Source organism: Protobothrops mucrosquamatus, unplaced genomic scaffold (genome assembly GCF_001527695.2).
Source record: "Protobothrops mucrosquamatus isolate PMUCROS unplaced genomic scaffold, P.Mucros_1.0 scaffold411, whole genome shotgun sequence".
Classification (NCBI taxonomy): domain Eukaryota; kingdom Metazoa; phylum Chordata; class Lepidosauria; order Squamata; family Viperidae; genus Protobothrops; species Protobothrops mucrosquamatus.
The window spans coordinates 167,453-182,879 of NW_015386740.1; the positions used below are offsets into that span (position 1 = coordinate 167,453).

Below are 15,427 nucleotides of genomic sequence, written 5' to 3' on the forward strand. Positions count from 1 at the left end.
TTTTTTTTTTTTTTTTTTTTTGCTGTTGGTATCTTTTTTATATTTGCGATCCTTTTGTAATAAATACCTTTAAGCATTCTCACTTCCTAATGTGTAGAAAATTGAAAAGTTCCCCAGAACATTTATCTTCTAAATCAGGGATGTCAAACTGCCGGCCCGCACCCACCCCAGCTCTGGCAATGCGAAAAAAGTGATATGACGTGACACATCACGTGACACGGCAAGTTTGACACCCATGTTCTAAATCAAGCAATTCAGTTAGTGGTTGGAAAAAGGGAAAAATTGTTGAAGGATATCAGCATTATAAGCTCAATCTGCTATGTGGAAATGCCCCTAATGTACTTAAGCAGTCCTTGATTTTTTTAAAAATTAGTTCATAGAAGTAGAATACACCTGACTAGATTAATTTAAAATATCTTGGAAGATATATTTAAAGCCTTTTATGAAAACTTTCCTAGTGGAAATGCTTACTGAAGTGAGCATATTCTATAAAAAGAAAAACTGTTCAACATGGTCATGCTTAATAATAGGATAATTCATCAAGGATACTGTTCATAGATTTCATTATAACTGTAGTTTATTGCTTTCCATATGCTGGTTGCATTGGTGTAAATGGTATCATTTGTACTCAACATATTTTTGTTTTCATGTCTTCTATTGTATATGCCACAAACATATGCCAACATCTGTTTATAGTAATTTTGAGCATGTTTCTCAGAACATCTTGTTTATAATATTTCTTTGGGATTTTTTAAACTAGATATACTCAGAACAGTGACTAATTTACTGAAGGCGTTAAATGTCATCTTATTGGTTTATGGAGATCAGATACTCCCACATGTTTATTTTTATTTCCATTAGCACTAGATGATACTGGAAGTGCTTATTGCTGTTTTTATGTGGTAATTTTAAAGAGGATCATGTCTTAGCCTTGACTTTTATAATTACTGTTCGTTTAAATCACCGGGAGGGGTTTGACATTTTGTTCAAAAAGGATGTATGAGTTTGTATCTTTATGAAAAATATTCGTGAAGAATAGTTATAACACTTTTGAAATATTTGGACTATAAAGTAGCTATGGGCAAGATATTCTAGAAGAATTTCTTCTATAATTTAAATAATTTCATAATTAATCATGAGAGTACTTGAAAGTAAATATCTGTAGTATAGCATATTGGTATATAGTTAAGAAAAAAGAATGAATGATTTTAACTGAATTTTGGAGTACCCTCTGACTGACTGAATAAATTATTTTTATTTATTTAATTCAGTTTTTAATTATTAGTTGCCAGGTCTTTGTAACAGAGAAATGTTGTCTATAAGTAATAGCACTCCAGAGTTATAATGCATAGAAAATAGATGCATTATGATTTACTGTGAAATTGATGCATTGTTTTTCAGACTGAATATATTCTATTTTGGTGGATAGGTGCAGTGGATTCAGGATCTTCATCATCATCATCATCATCTAGTTTTGTGAATGGTGCTACTAGTAAGAATCTTCCTGCCGTTCAAACCGTTGCACCAATGCCAGAGGATTCAGCTGAAAACATGAGGTATGCTTTATAGATTAGTATAGAAGTGGATAAAAAAAATGAATGGCATAGAACTTGTTAGCAACAAATATCTTTGTAAAGGCTTCTAGGTCTTTGAAATAAAATGTACTGCTTTAGAAACTCACTGAAGTACAAACATGGACTATAACCATATTATATGGAAATTAATCATAATTAATATAATATTAATAATCCTATTTCTGCTTTGGTATTTTCTCAGATAGCGAACATTGCTGATGTAAATATATAAATGTAAATATAAGAATATCCTGCTGGTCTTTCAAAAGACACTGAAAACATGGTTTTACAACTGACTATGGCAACCAGGGAATGTAGCATAGCTGGCAGAGTGGTTATACTGAATGTTATTGCTAAATCTGATTGCCTCAGCTATTTTTTATGACGGTTTTTTATGTTTTTGTGTTACCTTTTAAAAATTGTTCTATTCTTTTTTGTTCTTTTTTAAGCTTTTTTTAATTGTTTGTAAGCCATATATGAAATGAATGGCTATAAATATTTGAAAAAAATCAGTAAGTAAAATTTTTGAAATAAAAAAGATAGACTATAGAGGAAATTTTATTTTTTTAGACAGGATTCACACATTTCCTGAGGAAAAATAATTTCAAATATTACTATCTACCTATAACTGTTTATAATTAATCAGTTAAGTTTCCAATTTTAAGTTCCTGAAATATAAATTCAAAATTATAAAAATTGTTGAATTGTTACAATGATACAGAAGTAAGAAAAACAGCTATGTTTTGCAGTACCGAGCAGGCTTCCATCAAATTGTAAACTGGTCATGAATTCTCTCTTGATGATTTCAGTTTGACAATTTTTTACACAGAGTCACTAATTATACATTACATAGTCCTTTAAAAAAAATACAATTGAGCCAATTTTAATTTTAAATCAGTTTAAAATATATATTTTTATTTATGTTTTGCTTTCTCACAATCCTTTGCTGGTTGTTTGTATGATTATATTTCAGAGACAGAACATGGGAGAAGGGTAAAAGTTAGATTATGACAAAAACCTATGATTGAAGAAGAAAAGGTTACTTATGATGATAGTTCTTTGGGAGAGTGAATGTATTAGCAACCAGTTATGGGATTTTCTGCATTAAAATAAACTGGATATTTTCATAGAATTGTTTAATATTAGAAATAATATCTTGATTTATAGGAGATTGAGCTAAGATAAAATAATCATATTTTTTACCTTTAATTGTGGGATGTGGTGCATAAACAGTGGAGGTTATTTTTTTCCATCCAGTAAACTATATCTATATTGAGATATATAGATCTCTATAATCAGATTGCAAAGAGATAGAATTTGTTCTTCATTTTATATAATTTGGACAATGTGAGAAAGCTGATTGTCATCTTTTTCACTGAGATATAATGTTAAACTGAAATCTTTGCTTGTTTCATGATATTTTGAATATTGTTGTAAAAGAGCAGCTATTATTTATCTGAACTTCAGCTTTGCCAAGAGTACAAGTGGATTGTATATCCAAGTTTATTGTTTCTTGAGGTCTTTTATAATAGGCCTCCAAAGTTGGGGCTACTCCATCACTGGAGTTTTCAAGAAGAGATTATATAGTCCTTTATCTGGAATGCTATAGGGTCTTCTGTTTGAACAGGATGTTGGATTAGAAGATTTACAACATTCCTTCCAACTCTGTTATTCTAAGTTCTAAGGCCTCATCTGCATGATTGGGTTTTTCACTTATTCATGAGGTGCCTTATTAATTTTTGTTTTGCAATTTTATAATTATATTTATATTAACATTACAAAAGAGGAAATGTCGTATAGCTCTTGCATGATTCACAGCGTAGCATATTTCTGGTTTGAAAAAGGACCATTGAATTCAATGTAAGATTTTAGTTCTTGGAATGCTTCCTTGTAGTTGCCAGTGTTTCAGAAGTTGGATTTTATACAAAGTATTATTTTTCATAAAAGGACTTTTATTTTCTTGCAGTTTCTATAATGCAGCTACACATAGTTTAAACAGTAAAATAAAAAAGTACTAATTTTCTACTGCTAAAAGGTTTTTCCATGTCTCCAGAGATAATGTAAATCTGTTGAGCAATACATTGTGGGTAAAAAAAAACATTTCTCTACAAGAAGAATTTTAGGGAAAAACTTCAATTTTTAATGTCATGTTTATATTAAGAACATACATAACCTTTTAAAATATCTGCTGTGGGATGTCAGGAGTCAGCATAATCCTTTCTACTCTCCTTCACGGCTGCCTTATAGCACTTCTTGTTAAAATGACAGAATGATTTCATGAAAGAATTACTAGGAAATAAATGCCATAACAGAAAAATCAAATACTGTAATGGCCAGTATATGTGCTTTTGACCTATATTACACTGATCATTACCACCTTTTGATTATTGGAACTCTCCCCCTGAAAGGCAAGGGGAGAGTTCTACCAATCACAAAGGGTAGAGGTTTTTCTCTGTTCTCTCTGTTGAGTTGCTAATATATATTTTAGCTTTTGACGAGGAGAATAGCATTTTGTTGAGGAAAATAACAAGAAAGGAAATAGTTGGTTGAACTGTTTTGGACAAAATCCAGGTTGTTAAAAATTTGGAACAGTGTTTCTGTAAGGCTGCATACTGTAGTACCACAAGATTTTTGGATGAGATTAAACAACAGAAAACGATCATATAAGAGGAAGTAAGAAATCAATGTTTTCTCTGCTTCCTTGGCAATGCAGTAGAGAGACAATTTGAACGCCTCTTTTACCACCTAGAAAGCTTGCATTAAAGATTGACTGATTTAACAATTCATTTAGGCCTATAATTTACTGATAGTTTAATGAAAGAAATAAGTAAACTATGCTATAAAGTTGCAATCCCTTCCCTTTCCCCAGTCTCTGTTTTGAACCTCTGTATTCTTAGTAGTGGTTCTAACTACTCTAACTATTTAGAACTGCAAACTGGTGTCTGGATATGATAGATATATACATCTGTACAAAAAAGCAGAGTCTTGAGACATCAAAAAGATTAACTAATGAAGTATATCATAAACATTCTTGAATTACAATTTGCTTACTCCAAATAAGAGGCTCAGGTTGTGCATGTGCTGGAACAGGTAAAGGTATACCTCATGAAATTCAACTCTGGCTCCTGAAACAAAATAGGTATTTCTTTTCTGACCTGCTAGACCCAGCTGCTTACTGCCTGGACAAGCCCAAGTCCATTTATACCACACTTGATCAACTCTGGGCCCTCAGACTCTCCCCTAGTTAGGCAGGTGTGTGATCAGGCCTACTGTATGCCAGCAGTTTTACAAAATGATCCCTAAACTAAGCATTTGTTTGTTTATTTGTTCAATTTCTGTGGCTGGCCATCTCAGTCAATAACTTTGGGAGGCTTACCATTCAGAAAATATGTTAGCATTAAAAAAACATTTTAAAATAATAAAAGCAGTAAAATCTGTAAAATAAAAACATTAAAAACATCCAATTCAACCTACACAAAAACAGGATATTTGGCCAGTTAGCAATATAGACAAGAAATAGGCTCTTAACACATTCATTCCCCCCCCCAGGCTCCAGGACCATACACAGGTTTTTAGGTCCTTATGAAAAGTAGCAGGCATTGAAGCCACTCGGATCTCTGACAGGAGGATGTTCCATAAATCAGAGGCTACTGCAGAAAAAGCTTGCCTTCTGGTCCGCACCAGCTAACAATCTTTGGCTGATAAGATCTGTAACATGCCCATTCTGCTTGGCTTGGTTGGATGGATAGAGATTCTTGGAAAAAGTGATCCCTCAGGTACTCAAAGTTCCAAACTACGTAGGGGTTTAAAGGTAACCACCAGCATCTTGAATTGCACCTGGAAGCACAATGGTAACCAGTGCAGTTCATACAGGAGGGCATTCTTGATTAAAGTCTCAGATTCTGAGTTGGGTACAGACAGGGTTTGGTAGAGTTTTTTTTTATAAATCCAGTAAGGCATGATGGGCAGCATATTTAGAAGGATAAATGGCAGAAGCACAGTGATGTTGAGGGTCCTTAGTCTGTCACCCAGATTGCTGTGCGGGAATGATCAACACATAGGGAGAATCCACAGTTTATTCATTCTACTAGTCCAGCTTTCTGCTGCTCATAGTGTCTTACTTGTGTAGGAACTGACTGTTACCTAATTTAAATAATCATCAGTCAGGATCGCTTTCTGAGTCTGCATAATGATCAGCATGAATTTGTTGAGCTGACTGGGAATAAAGGGCAGTAGTTCAGGTTGAAAAGAGGTATATTGGATGGGAACATGCAGCATCCTCATGATAAATTTTGTGACACTAACAAGAAATGGGAGATGAATGTGACCATATCTGGATGCCAAAGACTTCTTTTTTGGGTGCTGAGGGGAGGGAGATGGTGATACTACTGGCCCTACAAATTGAGTCAGGAAAGCAGAAGGGGGGGAGGGACAGGACAGTATAACTGCCATTCTTCAGATTCCAACAGAAGTTCCAGACCAACACATTGCCAATACTGCCAGGAACAAAGAAGTTGTGAATTGGGAGGGTGCATCACAATTGCGCCTCTTACCTAAAAATCCTCAAACTAGGTTTTTTCTTTAACAGTTTAAATTGACAGGCCCCATACTGGCAATTCCCTAGTCCCATAAGACTGGCATTATCATAATCCTGTTATTTAAACTTAGACTAGACAGTTGAAATTAAAGTCAGGAAATAGGAATTTAGCCTTGTGATTGGCAGCCCACAGACTCCATTTAGACAAACTATTGACTCCAGAAACTAGTTGTCCACATCACAGTGGTGCTGGAAACTGTGTTTCCATAGCTAAGCCTTGTGTACTAAATAATACATTCCTGGTCTAATCACAGATACATATTATTTGGACTACTGTATCTCTTTCAGGAAGCTGTAAAAAGACTATTTACCAGGTTCAGTTATAAGGAGCACATACTCTAACAACAGAATAACTTCTCTCCCTATTTTCTGTTTCTTGGTAGAGTTCATAACATAGATTTTGTTTAATAAAATCTTTGAGATATATTTTTGGGTCAGGTGAATTGAAATATCATAATTGTTGTTAAACATTTTTGTACTTCATTAGAAATACATTTGTAGACATGAAAGAAAGGGCCTTTACAGTCACTATAACAAGGAACTTCTCCAGTGCAATAAAACCAAATTCTCTGTGATGAAATTCTCTCTTTTTTTCCTCAGCAGATATTTTATTTAGGGAGTCCTTTTGTAGAAAAGCTATATTGACTGTGAAGTTAGTTTTTAATTAAGCAGATATGGTTTGATTCTGTTTTCTGTATCATGTGTTTTTAACAGCATTTATAAGTTTCTTCAGTTTGTTGTTGCCTATTGGTAGCTAAGAATAATATTTTGTATAGATAATATGGACCATGATACAGGACATTTAAAGATCAAAATACACTTGTGGGGGTCTAATAATTTAAATTAGCATGCAACAGAATTTCTGGAGTTTTTTGAAAGTTTGAAATCAGCTTCTATCCTATAGTAACCTGCTATAAATACATTTGTTTTAAAGGTAGATAGAAGATTTCCAAATACAGGCAAGGCAGACAAACATTAATACTCGAATGGGAAACTACAAGAAAGCTCAAAGTTACAGATAGCCTTCAGTTTATGGCCATTTAGTCAACAACCGTTCATTATGACGGCACTAAACACATGGTACTTATGACTAGTCCTAAAAGTTCCAGCCATTGCGCCATCCCTGGAATCATGTGATTGCAATTTGTGTGCTTAGCAACTAGTTTGCATATATCACACTGTAGCATCCTAGTGTCATGTGATTGCCATTTGCTTAATTCTCTGGCAACTTCCCACAAACAAAATCAATACAAGAGCTGACAGTATAGATTTCAAGCACTCTGTAGCACACACCCATAGCACTCCCTTGCGCATCTGCATTCCCTAGTGCCTGCTCTCAGTCCTGCCTACTCACTCACACTTCCCAACACTCACCCACAGCCCCTGCCAGCCCCAGCCCCACCCTCCCCAGGACCCACTCTAGCCCTCAACAATTCGCCTACATACCCTTCTCTCCCTGCAACACCCACACATTTCCCTTCACTCCTTACCTAGGATTCCTGAATCTTCCCACATAATGACTTGCATAGTCCTGGGACTATTGGAATTGCCGTTACTAAGCGATGTGGTCACAAGACATCACACTTTATGACAGCATAGCTCATTGACAGAAATTCCAGTCCCAACTGCCATTCTAACCCGAGGACTACCTATAGAGACAAACCCAGAATGTGTCAAAAAAACCCCTTATCTCCATGAGATCACCAAGAGTCAAAATCAATTTAAAGCAGACTTTACCTTCGTATTACATATTTTTTTGTGGGAAATATGTTACCCTTATTAAATCTGTGAAAACTGGGTAAACTAATTTCTGACCGATTCATTAGATACAAAGCATTCTGACACTGCCCTAGTTTAAATTACATTACTAATTATTTTATCCATCTACTTTAAACAGCTTTGGATTGCTTAATGATGGCTTTGTTTACCTCACTATGCTTTGCTTTCAACAGCATAACTGCGAAGCTTGAAAGAGCTTTGGAAAAAGTGGCTCCTCTTCTTCGGGAAATCTTTGTGGATTTTGCCCCATTCCTATCTCGCACATTGTTGGGCAGTCATGGGCAAGAGCTTCTAATAGAAGGTAGTACATATTCACTAATTGTTTTATTATTTCTTTACATGTTTAATTTGTATTACAGTCGAAGGCCAACCATATTAACTGTTCATAAACCGACTAAATGTATACATGTAATTCCATACTATTAATGTACTCCTATAAATAAATTAAAGTATATTGATATACCACAGTCAACAATAGCAATTGATCCACACAACCAACAATAACAGTTTGTATAGATATTGTGTTCTCTGTGACACTGCAAGCTGTTTAATAGAATTTTGCCAAATTATGGGCGAGATGCTCATCCTTATTTGATAAAAGTACAGAATAAAATAGTTCTGAAATTTTAATAACATTTGGGTAACATATTTCTACTGAGTTTCTCTTCAAACTTGCAATATAGTGGCATACAGGTAACACTCTGAATTGCTCTAGATCCATAAAGAAAGAGATGGTCCATATATGAAATACAGAATATACTTTATGTGCCCTGGTGAACTGTGAATGGTAACATAGCAAATCTTAATTTTGTATATACCCTCATTTATTTCAATAATTTCTGAAAAAAAGGGGATACAGATTAAGTTTTGCAAGGGCAAGTCACTTGGTCTTTGATTTGACCAAACAGGAAAGCAATAATTTGTTTTGATTTTCCAGTGTTACAAGTTTCATTTGTGATCCATGCTACCTGAGCTATTGAATACTGTACTATCTCCTAGGTATTTGAAGTGTTCAAGCTATTAACCAACGATGTCTCACTTGTACAACTTCAGTCTTTGGGCAAATATTATTATTTTAGGTTTTTTGTAATGAATGTGTAAATGTTCTTCACTACAGTAATGAGCTAATATCCTCAAAGTCCTCTAAGGCCAATAAAATTTGTAGACAGAAGGACTATATCATTGGCATAAATAACACTGGAATGCCTAAATCAGGTTGCTGATTAGGATGCTGCTGCACTTTATCTACTTTTTGGTTAAAGTGTTGCTGTAAAGATTGAAAAATGCTATAGTTGTCTTATACTTTTTTCACAAATAGTTGGAAATGCCCCATTTAGATTACATCTAACTCTCACCTAGATATTGTTATATAATCTGCTAAGTGAAAACATCCATATGTCAGTGTACTTGAGGCTAATTCAATGTTTGCCTATAGCAATAGAATCAAAAACATTTCCATCATTCAGAAGCATGGCATACAGTATATGATTTTGACTCCAAGGAATACTTATCAATTAGGTGTTGGAACACAATTGTGTGATCATAAAAATATGATTCATTGTTTCAAGTTCAATACTATTATAGGGACATATCTTTGCAAAATAAGAATCTTTTCAAATCTATATGTAGCATATTTGATGGCAACACCTGCAAACTGACTGATGAAAAGGCTATTCTTAAACATAAACTATTAAGATATATAGGGAGTTGAAAAGTATGTCCTTTGTTTAAAACAATAACATAAGTAAATATAATATCTAATTTTTCAGTTTCATAATATAATATGTTTTATATTTAGTATTTTATAGTACAGCATAGTAATTGATCTTGCTAAATGAATGAATAAATTGATAGAAAATCACTAAGCTACTAATTATAAACCCATATTAGTGCCTTAAACAGGATTGATACCACTCATTTATTTATTAATGATACAAAGTATTGTCTGTCTTCTGTCTCTCTATCCGTCTGTCCGTCCATCCATCCATCCATCCATCCATCCATCCATCCATCCATCCATCCATCCATCCATCCATCCATCNCACTAGTTTATACTGCTCACTCATCCAAGTTGTTTCAAAGTATTATCTCTGCTCTTAATCATTGCATAAGTGAATATAGATGAAGACCTTGTGATGTTGTCATTCTGTCTGTCTTGGTAATATTATGGTAAATACACAAATGCAAATATAATACAATTATATGCAAATATGTATGTGTCCTCCTTTGAAATCTTGTATAGTGTGATACTTAAATTTAAAAATTAAAACTCAAGAAGTTTGCTTTGGTGCTAGAGTTCAGCTTCCATTATATACTAGAATCTTCAAATAAAAGAACAACATGTGATATTCATTCAATCAATCAATATAGAAATAATCTGTTCTTCTGTCTGTGTGTGTCAAATTGAGCAAATAGCGTGGCTTCGTATTTCTGAAACGTATAGAATTCCTTTTGTGCCAGTTTGTGGCTCTTTCCATGTTTTATATAATATAAGGTTGACTTTACTGTTCAGTGGAAAACACATATAATTGGGTCACAAATGGTTTCTGATTTAAGATAATTGGAGATTATTCTGAGCAGTCGTTGCTAGATATGTCTTACTGAAATGTTACAGGATCTAACCTATGTAACTATTTGAGAAAAAATGCAATTTAACATTGCAACTTATAATTAGTGCTTTGTTTTCACTTTTTTACAGGACTGGTTTGCATGAAATCAAGCACCTCAGTGGTTGAACTTGTTATGCTTCTTTGTTCACAAGTAAGGTGATTCTTGGTTTTTACAAATACTACTTTCATTTTTTCTTTGGAGAAACACAATTATTGGATGCATGCATTTCCACCTGTATATTGAAAAAGTAACTATTTGCTACTGTTATAGAGCTCATAGAGCGACTGAACTGGTGTTATAAACTCCATTATAATGACACTTTTATTTTTCTTTGTTTAAATAAGCATTGAATATGACCTCAAGAAAATGTGATATCCAATTAACAAAATAACACATAATTAAATGAATTATAATAACTGATCTCAAGAACAGAAAATTCATGTCAGCAATTTATTAGCAATTATTAGCAATTTGTTTAATTATTTGGTTTGTATTTCTTTTTGACAATATTGCCTGTAAAATCACTTAATATAAGGCATGACATTGAAAACTTTGATATTGATAAATAGTAATATAACACCTAATAGACAATTGGAAGCATGTGATTAAAACGCATTGCAGATATGCGCATGAATATAAATGATGTGCATGTTTGGGAGTCATTGGGGCAATTGCTGTAGGACAGGCATCACGCATGTTCAGGAAAAATAACCATTTAAAATATAAATCTGGAGATGTGACTTTGTTTTTATTCTAATAGATAATAAATCAAAAGGTAAGAATTATTCTGAATTGAAAGATCAGCTGTCATTTAAATCTGGTATATTATTTTTTGCAAATAATCTAATATCTGCTTTTGAATAAAGTTACTTCTTTTCACACTTCTTTGTATTCCCTTAAATAAACCTGATATAAAATAATAGTTAAAGTGCTTATTCCTGTAAATATGGCATATTTACAAGAGCTGTATGCTTGCTATTAAAATGTAAAGCCACATTTTAATAATAAAATTATATTTGCAGATGTTAAAATGTGCAATGCTGTCATAAATGAGAATTAAGTCTCATAACTGAAATATACTTTGCTTACTCACATTTTGATGATCCACAAACTGATTCTTCAAAACACATACACACACACCCAAAAAAGAGGGGAGGACTCTAAATAAAAGATGTCTGTATTTGGAATGTTCATTCTGGTTGAGTTTCAAAACTTTTCTTGCAAAAAAAAAACTTTTAAAACTTGTTATATAATAATTAAATCCTTGGTTTAAGAAAGTCCCAAATATTTAAGTCCACTGAATTCTGAACACTGAACACTGAAGCTGTTCATAGGCAGATGCTTAAACTGGACTAATACAATATATTCTTCTCTGCTCCTTGTTTTAACTGCAGCTCACAGAGTTAAAGTGGAATGCTGCATTACAGCTTAGTGTGTTTTGATGGTCTCATCATCTAATCATAGGTTTAACATTACTCATTTGCTGGCTCCAGGAATTCCTGCCATTAAGGACTCTAGAGATGTAATGTGCCTCAAATATTGATTGTGGGAAGAGTGAGAAATTCAAGCTTCTTTGCTTTTTCACCTTCCCTTTCAACCTTATATAGAATTTATGCAATAAACAAACCAATTGTTTTTAAACTTGAAATGTTATTCCGGAATATATATTTAGTTAATATTTATATATATTCCAACTAAATACATTATTTTAAAGGCAGTGTTAGATGGGCTTATAATAAACTTTCACTTTACTTCCGCCCCCAAATATCAGATCAGATTTTTTTTGTAATTTCACAAAATAAAGAAAACGTTCAATTTTTTAAGTTCTAGAACTGTTTGGAGTCTACTATAGAACTGTATAGTGCTTCCGATTTGACCTCCAGATAGTGCTTAGAGTAATTCTGCAAAAATGCAAGGGAAGCAATTTTCCTCAATACATTAAAACAGTTGTGTCTTTTTCCCAAGTTCACCTCATTAGCTTCCACAGCTGTCCCACAATCATGAGAATGGTTTATTTAAGGCACTGGCCATGTCACATGATGTGTCACGATGTATCACGACTTTTTTTGCATTCCCGGAGCTGGGGTGGGTGTGGCCTCTGTATGATGCAATCGGCCTGCGGGCCAGCAGTTTGACACCCCTAATTTAAGGTGTTGTACTTTGTGAAGAGGAAATCCAAAGGGCTACACTTCAATGTTTCAAATGATATTAATGAATTATCTTGCTAAGAGGAGGAAGATTCAGCTGATTTCTAATAAGGACATAAAATGCTTAGCTATTTTCTAGAAGTTGAAAATAAAAGTTAAGAATTGACCATCACCTGAAGAAGGAATTCTTAATTGATTAAACATATAACAAGAAAGGGTTGTTATATAAGTTGATGCATATATGTTGCAACAATATTTTTTAAAAATGTCTTTTCCAATACATAAAATATTCATGATAGAAGCAGTATACATCTAGTAGAACTCTCACATTCACACACACAGAGAGAGAGAAACACACACACACACACACACACAGAGAGAGAGAGAGAGAGAGATCATTACATTTTTCTAATGATTGTATTGTTCATGAAATATGAAACCGTATCATATAATCTTTTTATGGCTGCACTTCTAGTTAGGATATAGAGAGCCAAGATGGTTCTCTTCCAACATCCTGTCCTTCTTATCCTAGAGGCCAAGGGTAATTGGAACATAGTTTGGACATAATCTAATCCAATTGTTTTTTTAGCTGGTGGCAGTCTACCTGGGAAATAGGCTACTTGTTTAGAATGACAGTAGCTGGTAGAAAAAAAAATCCTGCATTATTTCATTCTGTGGACGGGAAAGGAAGTTCTTAAAATGTTTTGCTTTTGAAGGTAAAAAAGTAAATACATAGTGGAACAGAAAAGTACTTAAGGATGAACTGCCTGAGACATACATGTAAACTGGAATGTAGCCAGCTATATGAATAATGCTCAATCTGCAATATAGACAGATTCTTTTGCAGAAAAGAGGCAAGATATCCCTATTGGGCTTGCAGATATTATAGAGATGCTATCCATGCTCCCACACTGATTATTTTGAGCAGCCTATCATAAACGAGTTGCCAGTCCCAATTGTGGTTGCTAAATAATGACTAGCTTCAATCAGAATAGAGCTGGAAGGGACCTTGGAGGTCTTCTAGTTCAACCCCCTGCTCAAGCAGGAGACCCTATACCATTTCAGATAGGTGGCTAGCCAGTCTTTTCTTAAAAGCCTCCAGTGATGAAGCACCTACAACTTCTGAAGGCAAGCTGTTCCACTGGTTAATTGTACTCACTATTAAGAAGTTTCTCCTTAATGCCAGGTTGCTTCTCTGCTTGATTAGTTTCCATCCATTGTTTCTTATCTTGCCTTCTGGTACTTTGGAGAATAAGTTGAACCCCTCTTCTTTGTGGCAGCCTCTCAAATACTGGAATAATGCTATCATGTCACCCCTAGTCCTTCTTTTCTCTAGACTGACCATACCCAATTCCTGCAACTGTTCTTTATATATTTTTGTCTCCAGACTCTTAAGCATCTTAGTTGCTCTTCTTTGTACTTTTTCCAAAGTCTCATATTTTTTGTAATGTGGTGACCAAAACTGGATGCAGTATTCCAGGTGTGGTCTTACTAAGGATTTATAAAGTGGTATTGATACTTCACGTGATTTTGATTCTATGCCTCTATTTATACAACCAAAGATTGTATTAGCTTTTTTGGTTGCCTATAGAAATATTTTAGAAGTTCAGTATAATCCAGCCATAAAAGCAATAGTAGTAACTGTTCTGATCCAAACAAGATATCTGCTTTCATCCTGTTCTTCGCAGACAAATAAACTCCAAAAAATGGACTAATATTCAGATTATTTATTCTTCAGGAATCTCAAACAATAACTTACAGTCAAGAAGAGTTCTTCTGATGAACATACCATAATCTTCTCCATTCTTGTGGTGTGAAAAATTAAAGGTAGATTCACCCCATGTTTCTTATGAGATACACCACCTCGTGTCTGTCTTACACAATGGCTTCTACATAAACATAGCCAGGAAGTACAGTCATAAACTTTGAAGCCCCTCCCACTGACTAGATAAGAAATGGGTCTGACTAAAAGCTAAACTACATTCCCCATAAGCCATCTCTTAAGGAAACAGTGTTTAACCCTTTAAATGCTAAATGCTCTAACATACAGTTCTTTTAGGGATACAACATTAACCCTGTAAATGCTAAATACTCTAACACATTTCTAGCTAACTGACTGGTCCAGCACAGTAACTAATAATAGCTATTAAAATAAGAGTAAAATAAAGCCAGAAGTTTCAAAAACTTGATATTTTTCTAACATTAGATTCCATATTAAAACATTTCATTGAGGTTTTAACTTTATTTTTATATTTTTAATCTTATGAACTTCATTCAGTGAGTTTTTCCTGTGGATTGAAGCCTTATCCTATTGACTAAAGCCTGTTTGATCACTACATTCAGTAAAATAATTTATTTTTGCCAGCTCCCTAGTTTTTGTATCTTTTCCCCATAGCTATGGCTCCCTGCTATGTATCAACAGCCCTGCCTGAGCTGGCTGACGTGATAGCCGGGGTGGCAGTTGAGACCCCCAGACTTATGGTCTTGGGGGATTTCAATCTGCCATCAGTGGGTGAGACGGCGGCGGCAGCTCAGGAGTTCTTGGCTTCCATGACGGCCTTGGACTTGACCCAATTAATACATGCCCCCACTCACACGGGTGGACACACGTTGGATCTGATTTTTGTCTCAGGCCAGTGGCAGAATGATCTGGTATTAGGGGAGATAGTTATTGAGCCCCTGTCATGGTCAGATCATTCTCTCCTAAGGATGGACTTCCG

General features: G+C 34.3%; 1 protein-coding gene across 1 annotated transcript in view; it reads left to right on the plus strand.

Moving 5' to 3' along the window:
• The window catches only part of LOC107287655 (neurobeachin), a 129,544-nt gene that overhangs the window by 62,838 nt on the left and 51,279 nt on the right, over positions 1-15,427 (plus strand). The window contains exons 18-19 of the mRNA XM_015816182.1: positions 8,124-8,251; positions 10,649-10,710. Of these exons, the coding sequence (XP_015671668.1) occupies positions 8,124-8,251; positions 10,649-10,710 (190 nt within the window). The remainder of the gene's footprint in view (positions 1-8,123; positions 8,252-10,648; positions 10,711-15,427) is intronic.